Source organism: Carassius auratus, chromosome 46 (genome assembly GCF_003368295.1).
Source record: "Carassius auratus strain Wakin chromosome 46, ASM336829v1, whole genome shotgun sequence".
NCBI lineage: Eukaryota > Metazoa > Chordata > Actinopteri > Cypriniformes > Cyprinidae > Carassius > Carassius auratus.
The window spans coordinates 17,146,430-17,165,237 of NC_039288.1; the positions used below are offsets into that span (position 1 = coordinate 17,146,430).

The window sequence follows — 18,808 nt, forward strand, 5'->3', positions numbered from 1 at the left end:
TTAGCATGCTAACAGTCTTTAGTTTTCCTCTGGTGATATTAGCTGAACTGTGGCCTAACGCTGTGTGCTTTGGGCTCCTGCAGGTGTTTCATGACATAGCTTATAAAGCGAAAGACCGCGCTGACCTGCTGGCAGGCATTGATGAGTTCCTGGATGAAGTCATTGTGCTTCCTCCCGGAGAATGGGACCCTGATATCAGGATTGAACCTCCTAAGTCCATCCCGTCTGCAGATAAACGGTACTGTACAACAGTAAATGTGATGAATGCAATCCAATACTTGCTTGTTACTAATTTTGAGGTGCTGGTTTCAAAAATAATGTCTGTTTTGCTTTAGCATGTCACTTTTTCTTACAAAATATGATGCATTTGTTGCATTTTTTGCATTTGACAACCATTTGTAAGGTGCAGAAGTCTTGTTTTATCCCTTAATCAGCAGGAAAAACTGATACAGAGACAAGATTCCTGTTTGAATCCGAATCCGATTACAGTTCTTTGTTCAATTTCTGGATTTTCATATCTATTAATGATTCTGCAGAAATTATTTCGTGACTAATTGTGATTTCCACTCCATTGCAATACATGCAGTTGTTTATTACGTCATTGATTTTTAAAGTCAGCACCATCAGATTAGATCATATTTAAACAAAGGGCAATCAGACTGAGTTGATTTGTGTGTGTTTTAGTAAAAACTTTATTGCTGGAGGGGAAGGTGTTCAGATGAACGGCGAAACTCCTCATGATGGGAGTCCAGGAGGCGGCGGTGGCCACGCGGTTGGTGATGAACTCAAATTTACCGGCAGGTAAGTAAATTAATAAACAAAAATGCATGAGCACTTAGTTTAACAATTAGCACAGTTAAAGTGATTTTATGTTATTTCTACACTGAGAAAATTGCAATCAGTCATTCAAAAGTATGGGATTGGTAAGATTTTGTATTTTCTCTGAACATAAAAAATGATCAAAAATACAGTAAAAACTGTAAAGTTGTCAAATATTGTTATAATTTAAAACAACTGTTTTCTGTTTGAATATATTATGAAATGTAATTTATTCCTGTGATGCAGAGCTGTATTTTCAGCATCATTCCTCCAGTCTTCAGTGTCACATGATCTTTCAGAAATCATTCTAATATTCTGATTTTAAAGTTAAAAATTAATATTTTTGTGAGGATTCTGTGATGAAAAGAAAGTTCAAAAGAACAGCATTTTGTTTGAAATAAAAGTCTTCTGTAACATTATAAACGTCTTTACTACTACTTTTGATCAATTTCATTTGTTTTGCTGATTTAAAAGTATAGATTTCTGTCCCAAAAATATTTTGCACGATTGTATGGAAGTCCGTTTCTGCCACAAAAAAAAAAAAAAAAATAAAAAAAAAATTATCTCACAATTCTTACTTTTTATCTTCTCAGAATTAGAGAAATACATTCAGAATTGACTTTGAATAAATTTTTTCACTATTCACAATTGCAAATTCATATATCGCAACTCGAGACTTTATAACTTGCAATTTTTAAAGTCAGAATCAATCACCTTGTCTTAATAATACATTTATTGGCGGAAACGGGCTTTTCATACGATTGTGTAGGAAAAATAAATGTTTTTTTTTTTTTGGTTACCTGCGAAAACATTTTCCAGTAAGAAAACAATCTCTTTCTCTCGTAGGTTTTGCGGCGGCCTCGTTCTGGACATCAAGAGGAAGCTCCCGTTTTACGCGAGCGACTTTTACGACGCTCTCAACATTCAGTCTCTGTCTGCCACCCTGTTCATTTACCTGGGAACCGTGACAAACGCCATCACCTTCGGAGGGCTGCTGGGAGACGCCACTGACAACATGCAGGTTTGACACTTCAAGTCCTTCTCTGACCGGCGTGAGTTTGTACTGAACTAGTGCCAGACGGTTTGGCTCAGCTAGGTTTATTCAGAAGATCCTGGAAATAAAATCTGGCTGACGTTGTGTTTACAGCTCCAGGGATTGGAAGGCCACAGATAGCTGCTTGATTATTAAACATGTCATGTCAAATCTATGTCATGTGTCTCCTAGATCAGATGTTTGGAAACAGATGTAGATGTTGCATGTTGGGATGTGCTATATTGAGAGTAACTTTACTTTGAACAACTGTGTGTATAAATAGTGTCAGGACTGTGTGCTGTACTTTCAGACACGTGCAGTGACTGAGAGTTTGCGCATATATTTAGCAGTGCATCAATATGGCGCAGGCTAAGGAGGATCAGATATAAATATCCTCAGATTACACTCAAGCACACACACACACACACACACACACTAACACATACATAAAATCACTTTGGAAAAATCTATCTAAGGGAATCCTTCTCGTGACCTCTGGCCTTTACCTACAAAGCCTGCCTCAGATATTAAAGCTTCAGGTGAAGGTTGAAAGTTGGTGAATTAATTTTTTTTTTTTTTTTTTTGTCTTGAGTTAAAAAAAATATTAAAGATGTTTAATATATTTTTATATTATGTTTATTATATTGATTTATATTCATATTTATTAAATATGAAAATATGTAAATATATTGAATATGCAAACATAAATGCAGAACAATTAAATATGCTGTGATGAACTATCAAGCCTTGAGTTTTTGGATCTTGGATAGTTTAAGTCAAGTCTTGTGAAACCATTGCCATTTAGCGGCCTATTGTGTGTATGAATCAGTACAGAGAGTACAATTAATTATTAATTCAATTAATAATAATGAATTAATCAGTTTAAAATTACATTTAAATAAATAGATAAATGTATGCATTTAGCAGACGCTTTTATCCAAAGCATTCAGGCTAATATTTTTTACCTAACATTTTTTACTTAATAAAAAGCAATGACTTTATTAAGTATTACTGTTATTATTATATACTTTTTAAATAGATTATTATTTTGTATGTCCTATTTAAATATTTTTTTTTCAATGCATTATTGCATTAATAATAAACTATAATTATAATAATAATAATAATAAATCTAATAATAATAATAACAATAGAATATAATACTACTTTATTCATTATTATTATTATTATTTTAATTTTAAATGCATTGTTATTATTATTATTATTATTATTTTAAATGAATACAATAAATTAGTGAATACAATAATCACATTAATAATGATCAAAATTAATACATTTCCCATCCATCTGTTGGCTGTTTATCATTTCAGTGGTTTATTGTTCACTGAATGAATAAAAATGTAATGCATTTAAATAAAACAACATAATAATAATAACAATAATAATTCATTAATAGTTATTTATTATAGAATTTACATGTGTTATTATTATCAATTTTAATATTAAGTCAATAATTATTATTGTTAATATTACTTCTATTAATAATAATTATGTAATAGTGCATTATACTATTAAAAAAGCCAGGTTAATATGAAGGGACTTTCCATATTAATTGATTTATAGGTGTTTCACTAGTGATTTTAATTATACATCATAATGTGTTGTGTTTGAGGCACAAAGGAAATGTCCATAAATTTAACAGACAATGAGCTTTTTGTTTTTTCCTTGGATTTTCTTAATGTATGCGAGTTACACACTTAAGTTTAACAGTCAAAGGTGTGTTAATATCACTAACCCGTGACATGAGCAAGTGGAACAGTGATGCTTACTTGAGAAAACTCCAGGCTTTTGTGTTGGAAACAGGCATTTGTCTGAATAAGCGCTTTGAGATCTGACTGTCAGGCAGAAATGTGCTCGCCAAGGAGCTGCCGTCATCACATATGGGCTCAAATCTGATAAGAGTTCCTGCTTTAGTGCCTTCAAATACACCACCTTTGCTTTAGTTTTTCCGCTTGACGCCTGTGTTTTTGTCTTTCTGTGCAGGGTGTGTTGGAGAGTTTCGTCGGGACGGCGTTGGCCGGTGCTGTGTTCTGTCTGTTCGCGGGTCAACCTCTGACGATCCTGAGCAGCACCGGACCCGTGCTCGTCTTTGAGCGGCTGCTCTTTAACTTCAGCAAGTGGGTGCCATGCACACACAGATACATACAGAAGCATGACACATAAGTTCATAATACAACAGCAAGCTATCAGCGAGATTATTACATCAACAGTATTTGTTAGACAAAATGTGATATGTGGTGAAATATCAAATGTGTAATAGTACGCATTTTATATGTATTAAGTGTTAACAGCTGGTGAAGGAAGTTTATGTGTGATGTGTCATATGTAGTTTGACCGAAAACAAGCAGCATTCCCTGGAAATCTTGTAGTTGTGTGTTATCAGAAGCACAATATGTTCTGAGTTATCTGGAATCAAGAAACATCTTATTGTTTTCCCCGTTTCCGCCAAGGTCTCGTCTGTCTGTGTGTGCATGAGTGTGCATAAATACATTTCTCTCTCTCTCTCTCTCTGTCTCAGAGGTTTCGGGTTTCTGTGTTTATGTTCCATTATGAATAATTGAGTCAGATTTCATGTCTGCTCCTGCTAGTTCAGTTTCTCTGAGGGTTTGCATCTGAAGAGTCTAGAATGAATGTAATATACATGTAATATATTGGAGGAGTCAGATGTAACATGCTAACATAATTCGTCATTTCTAATCAATAAAGACTGGATTCAGTGCGGAACACAAGGAGCATAAGAAAAATGTCTTTTGGAAATGAATCCATATAACAATACACAGAATAGGACCATAAATAATATAATATAGTTAAAAATGTCTCGAAAAAATAGTATATGTATATATTTAATCAAACGATAATATATATATATATATATATATATATATATATACAGTATGCGACCAGTCTTAAGTTGCAATGGTATATTTGTAGCAATAGCCAAAAATACATTGTATGTGTCAAAATTATAGATTTTTCTTTTATGCCAAAAATCATTAGATTATTAATTAAAGATCATGTTCCATTAAGATATTTTTTTAACTTCCTACTGTAAATATATTAAAACTGAATTTTTGACTAGTAATATGCATTGCTAAGAATCCATTTGGACAATTTTAAAGTCGGTTTTCTCAATATTATGATTTTCTCAAATAGTTCTGAAAACTAATCTCAAATAGTATCTCAGCCAAATATTGCCCGATCAAAACAAACCATACATCAATGGAAAGCTTATTTATTCAAATAATTGATCCTTATGACTGGTTTTGTGGTCCAGGGTCAAATATTATTGATTTACAGTTTTAGAGTATTGCATTATGGGATCATTGGTACACAGGTGCTCTGGTTACAAATTAATGCTTTGAAATTACAAAATTAATGTTTTGAGTAAAAAAAAAAAAGAAAAAAGGCCATCCAGGAAATATATGCAGAAAGAAAATTTGCATACTCAGTATTCAAAACCAGTGTCTAGTATGACATTTCAAAGCTATTGTTCTTGTCTTGTCATCGGTGTGGTGGTGACGGTGATGTGTGTTTCTCCGATTGGTTCAGGGATAATGATTTCGACTATCTGGAGTTCCGGCTGTGGATCGGTCTGTGGTCTGCTTTCTTGTGTCTGGTGCTGGTGGCCACAGACGCCAGTTTCCTGGTGCAGTACTTCACCCGCTTCACAGAGGAGGGCTTTTCTGCTCTCATCAGCTTCATCTTCATCTACGACGCCTTTAAGAAGATGCTCAAACTGGCTCACCATCATCCAATCAACACAGACTTCAACATGGACCTGGTCACGCAGTATGGATGCCACTGCACTCCTCCAGACGGTGAGACCGTCTTTTATATAATCTTGTTTTATTTGTTATTATTATTAGTATATTTAAATTATAATACTATATTAACAGTATAGCTTATTTTAGAGAAAATATCGTAATATATTAACGTTTTAAGTTGCTATTTGGTTTGAATGTTTTAAATTTTTTTTCAATTATGCACATGATTTTGATATTCTTAGATCAACACATAATACTCATTAAGAAAACGTTTTGTTTGATTTCTGATTATTTCATATTGCATTTAACACTGCAACATACAGTATTCAAATTTTCTTCATTAGCCGTTTTTTAATTGGAGACAAAATTTACATTTTGAGTTAATCAGTTATTATAATTTTTATACAAACTATTTATATATTTATTTTTGTTATTCAATTTTTTTGTAGTAATAGTAAGAGTAATATAAATACTTGATTTTCAGAGAAATATATATCAGAGAAATATCTTAATATTTAAATGTTTACTCATTTTAACTCTATTGATAATTTATTTTATTTCATAATTCATATCATATAATTGACTTTTTTTATTATACATGCTATGTTTTCCTTCTTATTTTCTTTTTCTTTCCATCTTAATTAATTTGTATATTTGTATATATATATATATATATATAGTAATATACTAATAGTAATATATTAACATGAATAGGTTTTCTAGATATAATATTGTTAAAAAAAATGTTTATTTTGTTTAAAATATTCAATTAAATAGCAAGTTCATACACATGCTATTTATTATTATTTTATTTTTTTAACATACTAATAGTAATATATTAACATGAATACTTTCAGAGAAATTAATTTTTTTTAACATTTTCTTCTAGTTTTGCACAGGACTTGTTTTTTCTCCTAAGAGAACAGGAAATAATAGTGACCAAGAAAAGCAGTGAGTGAGAAACTAACACTCAACATCAGGTTTAATATAAAACTAAACTCATGTTTCGTGTCTTTGATTCGAAGGCAATGCTTCATCTCTGTACATGGAGAAAATGGAGGACCTGATGAACAGCACAGGACAGGTAGAAGCTCTGTGTGTTTGTGTTGACCATTATTCAATTATTAAAATACCCACAATGCATTAGATACATTCAAAGCCATTTTTGACAAGTTACTGCAAATATAAAACACATATGATATTTAAAAAGTGTTTTATTGATATGAATGAGGATAATTGTTCATGTTTGTGTTTGCGCAGCAACATCTGAACGCGACCTGGGCGTCTTTGACACGTTCTGAGTGTTTGGAGTGGGGCGGTCAGCTGGTGGGCCCAGCGTGTGAATACGTCCCTGATATCACACTGATGTCCTTCATTCTGTTCTTCGGCACATACACGTGCTCCATGGGTCTGAAGAAGTTCAAAACCAGCCGATTTTTCCCAACTACGGTACACAAACACACACACACACACACACGGACATCATCACTCTTTAATGAGGATCTTAACTGCCTTATGCTATACTCATGAGAATAGACTTGGACACCATGCTAACACACACACACACGTTTGTTTTTGTGAAAAGTGTGTTCATCCCATAGGCGTAATGGTTTTTATACTGTACAAACTGTATATTCTATCGCCCTACACCTAACCCTAACCCTCACAGGAAACTTTGTGCATTTTTACTTTCTCAAAAAAACTCATTCTGTATGATTTATAAGCGTTTTGAAAAATGGGGACATGGCTTATGTCCTCATAAGTCACCCTCTCCTTGTAATACCTGTGTCATACCCATGTCATTATACAGAGTTGTGTCCTGATATGTCACAAAAACAAGAGCGCACACACACACACACACACACACAGACTTTAAGATATTATTTGAAATGCATTGCTTCTGAATTGAAGTGTCTTTTGGTTTGGCAGCAGTAATGGAAAATCTGTCTAAAAATGCAGTAGTATATTACCAATCTGGACTCATTAAAACATCATAAATCTCCATTAATCTCCACTAATTAGAGGTTACAGATTTAAAGATGATAGTTTTCGCTTCCAATTCTGGTGTTTGTCGTGCATTTCTAGTCAGTGATGTATTAGTTTGTGATTTTGATCAAATAAATAATAGAATAAACCTAGAATGTTGATGCTGTGTTATTATTTGAACTGTTAATGTGAATTCATATGCTGAATGGTTGTTTATATTTCGCAGGTCCGCAAACTGATCAGTGATTTCGCCATTATTCTGGCCATCTTCATCTTCTGTGGTGTGGACGCGCTGGTCGGTGTGGATACACCCAAACTAATAGTGCCAAGTGAATTCAAGGTGTGTGTGTGTGTGTGTGTGTGTGTTGACTGGGTTTAATGTCTTTGTGAGGGAACTTCTATGTTACAGTAATACTTTAATAGTACCATATTATACCTTCAAACCACTCACTGAAGTCTGACACTTGAAACCTCTAATACGTGTGTGTGTGTGTGTGTGTGTGTGTGTGTGTGTGTGTGTGTGTGTGTTTGTGTGTGTGTGTGTGTCCAGTGAGAATCTAGTGCTCGTATTGTTACATCAAAATCTGTATTACAACAGATTTACAATATAAGTTTCATTATTAATTCTATCAAACATCATACATGATATAATATATAACAGATCAATAGATTATTTAGTTTCAAATGTTATTATGATGCTCATATTTCTATTTGACTTTAGATAAAGTACATAATATGCATACGTTTATATAATGTTTGCTGATGAACGTTATTATAAAGTGCCACTTTTGTCATGCTAAAATTATATATATATATATATATATTGACCTTTGACCTGACCATGCTTTGCTTAATTGTTATCTGACATCATCAAGATGAATTTGTTCTGACAAAGTTTAACTCTTGAGTTCTTGATCACCATTTTCTAAACTATAGCAAATAAACTTTAATTTGTGAAATTTTGAAGGCGTCTGAATAAATGTTGCTTTCAGTGTATATATTGTAACATATATGTAGTATAAAATATAAAATATGTGTGTAATTTAAATGTAAAAATAATTATTTATATATATATATATATATATGTACAATAATTTTTTTTAATTTTATTAAAATATAAATATTTATATATACAAAATACAAATTAATAATAAATAAATGTAATATAAATATATGTTGTTTTTTTTATTTGATTTAAACGTCTAATTATCCTGTATTTTTTTTTAACCCTAAATAGCCGACGAGTCCAAATCGTGGTTGGTTTGTTCCACCGTTTGGAGGAAACCCGTGGTGGGTTTGCCTGGCGTCACTCTTACCTGCTCTCTTGGTCACCATCCTCCTCTTCATGGACCAGCAGATCACAGCCGTCATCGTCAACCGCAAGGAGCACAAGCTCAAGGTACAAACGGCGGATGTGGAAAGCTACACAAACTCAGGGGCTGATGTGGAGTGTTATGAGGGGCACTGCTACTGCTCCAGTCGAGACAGGACTTAGATCTCAAACACACAGTGCTGTGCTTCATATAGAGAACTGATCATTTACCACAGGTCACGAGTGTTGTTTTTCTCGCCCTGAGCGCAGAAGGGAGCTGGGTATCACCTGGACCTGTTCTGGGTCTCCATTCTCATGATCGTGTGTTCGTTCATGGGTCTACCGTGGTACGTGGCGGCCACCGTCATCTCCATCGCACACATAGACTCCCTCAAGATGGAAACTGAGACCTCGGCACCTGGAGAACAGCCCAAATTCCTCGGAGTCAGGTGAGGGGAAAAGTCCAAATGCATTGAAATGATGAGGAAAACTTGGCTTCAATCGCTCTGGAATAACTTGATTACAGCATCAAAAACTCAAAAGACAAACAATTAAACAAGTTTAATATACCATTGTGGAGCAGCATTTTAGACCAATGAGATTTCACTGTGGGCGGGGCTACGCAGCACAATGTGAATAAATAGACCATATACAACCAGCATAATGTGTAAAGATGGATCAATATGGATTTTTACATCCCTGATTTCGATATCTACATAGAATGAGGATGATATAATGCATAATCCATAATCTTCTGTAATGTATTTTTTTTTATAAAATCTGAAAAAAGGAAAACTTCTGTGCTGCTGACTTTTGATTATTTTTAACTTGAAGAACCAAAATAATGGTAGCACTTTACATGAAGGTTTTATTTGTTAAAATTATATAACTATATTAGTTAACATGAACTATACTTACACAGCATTAATTAATATTAGTTTATGTTAGGTTCAACATTAACTAATACATTATTAAAATCAAAACTTGTATCTGTTAACATTAGTTAATGTCCTTTAAACTAAAGTTAATAAATGTTAATAAAGTTAATAAATGCTGTAAAAATATATTTTTAATTGTTAATTTGTGTTAGTTATTGCATTGTCACCAAATGAGATCTTACTGTAAAGGGTTACCAAAATAACTAAAACTAAATAAACAAAATAATAATTTATAATTAACCTAATAAAGATCACAAAACACAACAAAATTACTAAAACTTCAACTAAAATGCATTAAAAACTTCTAAAAATAATTGAATTTAAAATATTAATAAAAATGATAATAGTATCTCAATCATACTAAAATAACACTTGTATGTATATACACTATACAATTTAATGACATCACCTGAGATAAACACCTATTTTGCATAGAATTTACTCAAAATTCATTAATAAAATGAAAAGTAGAAGTAGTTTATCATCCGTTAGTATTTGTTTTACATTGGCGAGGCTTTCTGTGAAACTGAGGAGGAAGTAACTCTCATGTTTTATCAGTCAAGCAGACATACAGTAGTGCTAATAATCCCCAAATGAGTAAATATCTCAAAGAAATGATCTGATATATCAGTCCATCACTAGTTATGTGTGGCTTTATTGTGTCACGTTCACCAGACTTCTTTCTCTTGCAGAGAGCAGAGAGTCACAGGAACAATGGTGTTTATTTTGACGGGTCTGTCGGTCTTCATGGCTCCCATTCTGAAGGTTTGTACTTATTCAACCCTATCTACACTGTCCTTTTGAATACTAAAACTCATCTTTATCCTGGAGATTAAGACTGAATGGAGCTTAATGCGTGTGTGCTTGCTTTGAGTTCATGTGTACTGCTTAAAGTTGGCAAAATATGTTTTTTAGCACATACGCACGTATTTATCAGTTTCTTTCTCTTCTGGGAAAACAGACCACGAATATAAATGACTCTGGCTCGTAAATAACAGGATCATAATTCATGTCTGTGATGTAAACAGGAGAGTATTTGAGAAAATATCAGGTGTGTCTACAAAATATTAGGGTATTTTAAGCTTTTCTGAAGTGAATTGAAGGGTTTATAAATGTAAATAAATAAAGGGCTTATATTTATATAGCAGTATATCTACAGCTCTGTGAAACTGGATTTCTTGAATTCATTTCTGAAAAAAAAAAAGTTTAAAATTACTGCTTATCAGAATAAAAAACCAAAATCTATCTGTCTGTATAATTGTGATACATGTCGAAAACCCCTTTAAACCATGTATGATTATGTATTTCTTCAGTGGTTAGTGCATTTACTGCCCCCTACTGGACATGTACTGTGCAAACATCACAGTTTGGTAAAGGACTTTGACCTGTGAACGGAAAAAAAGTCATACCAGGATGTTAAATAAGACCAAGGCTTTCATCTCGTTGTGCTTTTTGTCAATAACACAAATTCTGTTCCGTTGTAAGCTGTTTGCATTGCTCAAATCTCCTCCTTTGGAGACGAGGTTGAATTTGGGGTGTGTTTGATGGATACAGCTTTTTGTCTTTGATTCGGTATGTGTGTACCGTATTTTTTGGACTATAAGTCGCACCTGAGTATAAGTTGCATCAGTCCAAAAATACGTCATGATGAGGAAAAAAACATATAAGTGGAACTGGACTAGAAGTCTCATTTATTTAGAACCAAGAACCAAGAGAAAACATTACCGTCTACAGCCGCGAGAGGGCGCTCTATGATTTCAGTGTAGACTACAGGAGAACTGAGCAGCATCTGTGGCAGTATAGAGCGCCCTCTGGCGGCTGGAGACTGTAATGTTTTCTGTTGGTTCATTTCTCTCGGTTCATGTCAAATTAATTTTGATAAATAAGTCGCACCTGACAAGAAGTCGCAGGACCAGCCAGACTATAAAAAAAAAAGTGTGACTTATAGTCCGGAAAATGCGGTATGTATTGCTTTATGTGTCTGAAGACAAATTGAAGCGGTGTTATTGATATAATGCTATAATCCAGTGTGTTTGGTTTGATCTGTGCAGTTCATCCCTATGCCCGTCCTGTACGGTGTGTTCCTCTACATGGGTGTCGCCTCTCTCAATGGTGTCCAGGTGAGTTCCTGCAGCTCAGCGAGTGTCGTGTTACTGTTCTGCAGAACGAGATTCTAATCTTCCTGACTAGAGGAACTCCACTGGAGCCTGGGAACCCGAGTGATTCCAAAACTTGATCTGAGTTCAGGACAGTGGGGTTAAATCAGGTGTAAGCATGGATAAATCTAGAACTCGTCAGGACAGATTTGTGCATCAAAAAGTGTTCAAATAATTGTGCTTGCTGTTAAACCTTGATTCATAAGTCATCCGGAGTCTTTTACATCTTTCTAAGCGATCAAACTTAATATATTTGTCTTATTATATAAATATTATATTTTTATTATGTCTTTTTTTTGGTACGTTTTTTTCTGACAACAGGAAATAATAAATTAAATATTTAAAAAGATCTAAATATCTAAAATAGAGTACATTCATATTTTTATTCTATTTTATTGTATTATTGTATTCTGTTTTAGTGGTTTTATTTTAATAGATTTTTTTTCAAGAATATTTTATTATGTGTATATATTTTTTATTTTATTTTTTTCATGATTTTAATATATATATATATATATATATATATATATATATATATATATATATATATATATATATATATATATAATACAATTTTGTGTATACTTATATTACTTGTATTTATATTATATATTTATTTTATAAAATAAATCAATTCTATTATACATTATGTATTTAAACATAATACAATAATATTTCACCTAATTTTGGTTATGTCTGCCTCTAAACAAACTATGAATTAATCATTTTTTTGTGTATGTAGTTTATGGATCGTCTGCAGCTCTTGTTGATGCCAGCAAAACACCAACCAGATCTGATCTACCTGAGATACGTACCGCTGAGACGGGTTCACTTCTTCACCTTCATACAGGTGTGTGTGTGTGTGTGTGTGTGGTCACATCTATAGCTTTAGAGCTGTATATGCATGATGAATGTGTGTGTCTGTCACAGGTGCTGTGTTTGGCTCTCCTGTGGGTGTTGAAGTCAACAGTAGCAGCCATCATATTTCCTGTGATGGTGAGTCTTTTATTTGCAAACACAAAATGCACTCAGTTGGTTTAATGATTATCTGATGTGCACTGCATGCAAAACTGGGAATCTAATCAGATTAACAAAGAACTTTTATTCTGTAGTCCTTAAGAAAACCATTTACTTGCACATTCCAGAAACATGCTGACCTGAACACCTTATAATGAAACATCAACTCAAGTTTTTAACCCTATAATCCTATAATATCATATTTACTTGATTATCCATACATCATTTTTTTAGAAAAAGCATATGAAAATTTGAGTCCTAAATATTATCACACGCCTTTTCTTCTCAGAATTTCATCTTACTTTTTGTCCATATAAATATCAGAAACTGCATCAAATTGCATACTTTTGCTCAGTTTGGGCCTCTCTCAAAAATGAGATCATCATACAACATGTATCAAAAATAAGAATCAAAACACGTATATCTCATTAAAGTTTCTATAAACTCTTCCATTTAAAAACAAAACAAAAAAAATGATTTCCTTTATACGTTGAGGCTTTTCAGGGTTAATTTCCACACATCTGAAACCTCTTTCTGTTGTTTTTTCCAGATTCTTGCATTAGTCGCCTTGAGAAAGGCCATGGATTATGTGTTCTCGCAGCACGATCTCAGTTACCTGGATGACGTCATGCCCGAGAAAGACAAGAAGAAGAAAGAGGACGAGAAGAAGAAGAAAAAGAAAGGAAGCATTGACAGTGACATGAACGACGTGAGTCTCTCTCTCTCTCTGTGTGTGCGTGTGTGTGTGTGTGTGTGTGTGTGTGTGTGGCAGAAACGGGCATTTCTGTAAAGCTGCAGTGGTAAGAATGTGCCACCCCTGCGTTTACAGTCGGATTTCCCAGCCATTGAGAACGTTCCCAGCATAAAGATCTCAATGGAGACCATGGAACTGGAGACAGTGCTGGGGGAGAAGCCCTCAGACCGTGAGTAAACCTCGCGCAGGGCTCCAGCCGTCACTCTGTCCTGTTACTAACCACTTCAATAATGGCCTCTCCCTGTCCTCTTCCGGCTTTCCTCACGCACTCCTCCGGAAAACATCTCTGAATCCCGTCTTCCTCAATGTTTATGGTGTTGCTTGGTTTCCTGGCCTGTGTGGATAACAGATAATACAAGCTTAATCACTATACTGCAACATAGAGTCAACATGCAATCAATGGACCCTATGTACTTTGCTAATACATGTGCCTTTTCGTGCATGATTTATTCCAAATGTTTGTCTTTCAAAATAACTTGATCTGCCTTTAAAACCAGTTCGCTTGTCATTGATCGCTCTTATTTCTCAAACTCTCCAAGCACTCAGATTTATTCTGCTCTATATTTATTGGATTTATGTGGAATTTAGTGATTAATGATTTCAGGTCCATAACGGTTGCATAAGCGATTTCTTTTGTCAATTATTGTGGGAGAAACAATACACAAAAATTCCTATTCACAACCTTCAGACGGCCATTCAGTAAGATTCCACCAGGACAATGAAGACTGGAGTAATGATGCTAAAAATTCAGCTTTGCACCACAGGAATAAATTACATTTTACAATATATTCAAACAGAAAACAATGTTTAGAAATTGCAATAATATTTCACAATATTACTGATTTTACTGTATTTTTAGTCTAATAAATGCAGCCTTAGTGAGCAGAAGAGATTTTCTAAAATGTTACCATCCCCAAAATCTCAAAAATAATAACTAAACAGTTTTTTGATATATATATATATATATATATATATATATATATATATATATATATATATATATATATATATATATATATATATAACACTGAATAAAACACTATCTCTGGTTGACTTTAACTTGGTGGTTTTTATCTCTGCATTTTTCTGCCTCTTTTAATTCTAACAACTAACCAATCAATTCTTCTTTTCAGCTGCATCATAACATATTATGCATATTATTTTCTCCCTCTATGATTTGATAATCTGCTCTGTATGTGTATGTATGTACTGTATATTAACAGCACATGCTTGTTTCTCATAGGAAAGCCCTTGTCCTTACTCACTCCCTGCTGATGGAAAACAATTTTTCCTTTCCAAGACTGTGTCAAGGTAAATCTGTGTGTGCACATGCATGCATATAATTATCTATCTTATATCAGCATGAGATCTATGCCGGCTCTGGCTGCTTTATGGTGCATATTTACCATGTTATTTTAGTCTTAATTTTAGTCAAATCTCTGAAATGCATTGGCAAACCAATCCATTAGCATTAAATGCATGCCTATGAGCTATGTGTTTGTAATCATCTCTAACAGCTCTCTCTTTTGGTTTCTCCTAGTCAGGATTTAAACCCCTTTAAGAAGATGGTGCCTCAGATCAGAATTGATTTGGACACAGACAATAACAGATTCTTCTGGAAAACGTCCTCCGAAACGTCCCTTTAAACACTCCTGAAAACACTATTAGGTCCAGATGATGGTTTGGTCATTCAGCTGAACAAAAACAACTTTGCTAGAATGTTTCTATTTAAAGTCCAAAAAAAAAAGGACAAGTGGTATTTAAACACTACAACCAATAGCTGCACAAACAAACTTTACCAAAGTTATTTTTTAAAACTTTATTGAGTTTTTTAGCTCCTCAATATGTTCTTCTGACGTTTTGGTTACATTACTGTTGCAAAGTTGAGGGAAAAAAATTATTTTTGCTATTGATTTATTTTTTTTGGTTCTGGGTCCAGACTGATTTTTTCCCCCGTTAACTATTTTTACATTTTTATAACCATATTTTATTAAACCGAAAGCTTATCAGAATTATGTCATAATCAGTCTTAATATTGTAGAAACAAATAAGGTATAAAACAAGTTTGGGGGTTTGAGTTTTCTTTTGGCCAAATAACTGCACTTCATTCAAAGGAACATTATCAATGAACATATTCTGTGTTCTATGGAAGCTACAGAATTTAAAAAATAGAAACTGTCATTGCAAATTATTTCACTATTCTTTTTTTCCTTCAATCCTGAGATTTAAACTTAAAATTCTGAGAGAAAAGTCAGAATTGTGAGATATAAACTTTTTTCTTGAAATTCAGAGATTATAGTTTACAATTGTGACTTTTATTCTCAGAATTCAGTTTAAATCTCGCAATTCTGAGAAAATAATGTCAGATTTGTGAGATTTTAAAGAAAATCAGCAACATGAGCTAAAATACTGCAATTACCTTTTATTTATTGCATAAAAGGGCCATAGTTTCCATAGTTTTCTTTGATTCTTTGTTGCTGTTTTTTTTCTCTGAAAACTCAAACCTTATTCTTTTAGAAGTGAATTTAAGTGTGTATTACTACTTAACCACAATGGTGGCCGTAACTTTCCCAATATGGGAAACTCTGGTTTTAAAGACAGACAATCGTTCCCGTTCTTAACAAGACACTTCAGAAAGTGGGAAACACTCGATATGAATATTATTTTCTAGTTCTACCTCTTATGATGGACAGTAGGTGCCAGGCACTCTTGTGTTTGAGTGAAGCATTTCTCTATGCAGTATGAAACGGTTGTCAACGGCTATCTTAAAGTCACGTGACGGGAAGAACCGCGCTGGATGTTCTTGACTATGAAATTCCCTCTGCCCTTGTGTGAACTCCAGATCCGTTTCTTCATAAATGACAATCCGTAACAGGACGGACACTTTCAATGTGATTGCGTTTAATGTATTTACTATGAAGCAGTTGATTTATGGTGATTTTATTACCTGGATATTTTTATTATACTTTTTTTTTTTTTAAAGAAGTAATGGTGTAGATAGTGACGTCTTTTATACTGAGATGAAACGTTGAGAGGTGTAAGGACTCAATAAATGAGATTTAATGTGGAACAGCTGCACCAAGTGACAGCAATACGCAAATGTCCTTGTTTGTTTGTGTGTGTGTGTGTGTGTGTGTGTTTGTGGGAACTTAAAAGCTGCCATTAAGACAGATCATTTATCATTTTCCCTTTCATTCAGCACAAGGATATTTCAGTAAGAAAATCTGGTGTAGAATATTTTTTGAAATATCATTATATATATATATATATATATATATATATATATATATATATATATATATACACACACATGGTTTATATATATTTATATATATATATATATATATATATATATATATATATATATATATATATATAAACAGTTCAGTCATTAAAACTTGAATATAGAGACATAAGTCAGTGTTTATACATAGATCTGTTCATCATCGCTGATCAATAATGTCTTCCTTTTCTTTTGATTGATCAAATTGCTTGTGCATTTTCAAGGACTAAACTTTTTTAGTTAGATGCATGATATTTTGTCATAAATCTTGTTTTAGATGCTGTTTTTCAAAATCTAATGAGATTATTTATTGTCCTCCTCTTCTGAAAGCTTTCTTACTCTCTGTGATTTTAAGTGACGCTACAGGCAATAATGAGATTAACAGCTGATTGCTGTTCTGTAAAAGGGAATCACTCTGTAGCACTGTGAGGTGATGGGCAAATTAAAGCAATTATTAAACCTCATTCTGGTGTCTGATGCATTCAAATGAGCTTTTATACCTAACTCTGGGTGTGTGTTCACAGTGCGTGTGTGTGTGTGTTCACTGCTGTGTGTGTGCACTACTTTGGATGGGTTAAATGCAGAGCATGAATTCTGAGTATGGGTCACCATACTTGGCTGAATGTCACGTCACCGATTCACTGATATTGTTACAGCCACACCAGTTCATTTGTGTGTGTGTGTGTGTGTGTGTGTGTGTGTGTGTTTTGTACTCTTGATGTTTTAGTGTGTAACCCCTTCTTTGGTGTCTGTGTTTTTACTGCATTGTGGTTGAAGTATTGATTTAATTTAATGCATATGTAAAAACATACACTAGTTCATGTGTGTCTGTTTTGCACTCTCTATTTTAGAGTGTCACCCTTTCATTGCTGTGCACTTTTATTGAATTGTGAATAATCTGTAGATTGTAAATGCAAAAAATGCAATATAATTACAAAAAAAGAACTTTTTTTATTCTTTTTTTCTTTCATTAATTTCCAATGGCAGTGATATTTGACAACGAGCAACACAAATCTTTTTTTTTTTTTTTTAAATGGCCATTTAGCTTTTTCCAAGATTTTTTATTCATGTATTTATTTATTTTTTTTGTAGTCACATAGCGACTGACGTAAAAGCCATCGAGTTTCGTAACATTCCAACGGAGTAGCGATTTTTTTTTTTTTTTTGTCTGAACAACACCAGACGGTTAAAATCAAAATAATATCTACCCATTTAAAGTATGATGAATTCAATTAATACATTCAAGTTTGTAAATGAACAGTATGTACTTAAATTCAGATGAAAACACTTGTTACCTACTAATTACCTAAAAAAACCTTTCCAATTCTTCCTCTGAGGTCAAAATGCTGCAGGACAAAGCCAAACAGCTCTATGAACAGAACCTGAAATGGGAATCTGGGTCTAATCTGAATAAAAGCCCAGAGGTCAGAGACACTGTGTTCTAGTCTTCAACTCATGCCTTTACCTCTCCAAATCCAACATAATACTGTTTTCCCATTTCTTGCACTTCTCTGACCAAATCTTGAAATCTAACCTCCCCGTGATCGTTTTCACACACATGTTTCACTGAGATAAATTGTGTTTACATGTGGATAAAAGGCAGAATGACTGGTCAACATCTAAATTGCTCACTATCACCTCACAAGCATCTTCCAAGAAGATAACCAGAGCTGAAATTCACATATTTTCCATTTCAGTGATTCAGGATCTCATCGCGGTATTGGA

At 33.5% G+C, this 18,808-nt stretch overlaps 1 protein-coding gene across 7 annotated transcripts in view; it reads left to right on the forward strand.

The window, feature by feature from the left end:
• The window catches only part of LOC113064403 (electrogenic sodium bicarbonate cotransporter 1-like), a 44,400-nt gene extending 27,506 nt beyond the window's left edge, over positions 1-16,894 (forward strand). For 3 of the 7 annotated variants that reach the window (XM_026235202.1, XM_026235205.1, XM_026235209.1), the window contains 17 exons: positions 84-238; positions 685-801; positions 1,666-1,840; positions 3,857-3,990; positions 5,423-5,691; positions 6,663-6,721; positions 6,898-7,086; positions 7,850-7,963; positions 8,861-9,022; positions 9,206-9,384; positions 10,566-10,638; positions 11,925-11,993; positions 12,772-12,879; positions 12,960-13,025; positions 13,597-13,755; positions 15,044-15,111; positions 15,341-16,894. In XM_026235202.1, the coding sequence (XP_026090987.1) occupies positions 84-238; positions 685-801; positions 1,666-1,840; positions 3,857-3,990; positions 5,423-5,691; positions 6,663-6,721; positions 6,898-7,086; positions 7,850-7,963; positions 8,861-9,022; positions 9,206-9,384; positions 10,566-10,638; positions 11,925-11,993; positions 12,772-12,879; positions 12,960-13,025; positions 13,597-13,755; positions 15,044-15,111; positions 15,341-15,446 (2,202 nt within the window). In that variant the 3' untranslated portion in view covers positions 15,447-16,894. Of the gene's footprint in view, positions 1-83; positions 239-684; positions 802-1,665; positions 1,841-3,856; positions 3,991-5,422; positions 5,692-6,662; positions 6,722-6,897; positions 7,087-7,849; positions 7,964-8,860; positions 9,023-9,205; positions 9,385-10,565; positions 10,639-11,924; positions 11,994-12,771; positions 12,880-12,959; positions 13,026-13,596; positions 13,756-13,875; positions 13,970-15,043; positions 15,112-15,340 lie in introns of all 7 variants that reach the window. The other 4 variants (XM_026235203.1, XM_026235207.1, XM_026235204.1 and 1 more) reach the window with 3 other exon arrangements.
• Positions 16,895-18,808: the final 1,914 nt, after the last annotated feature.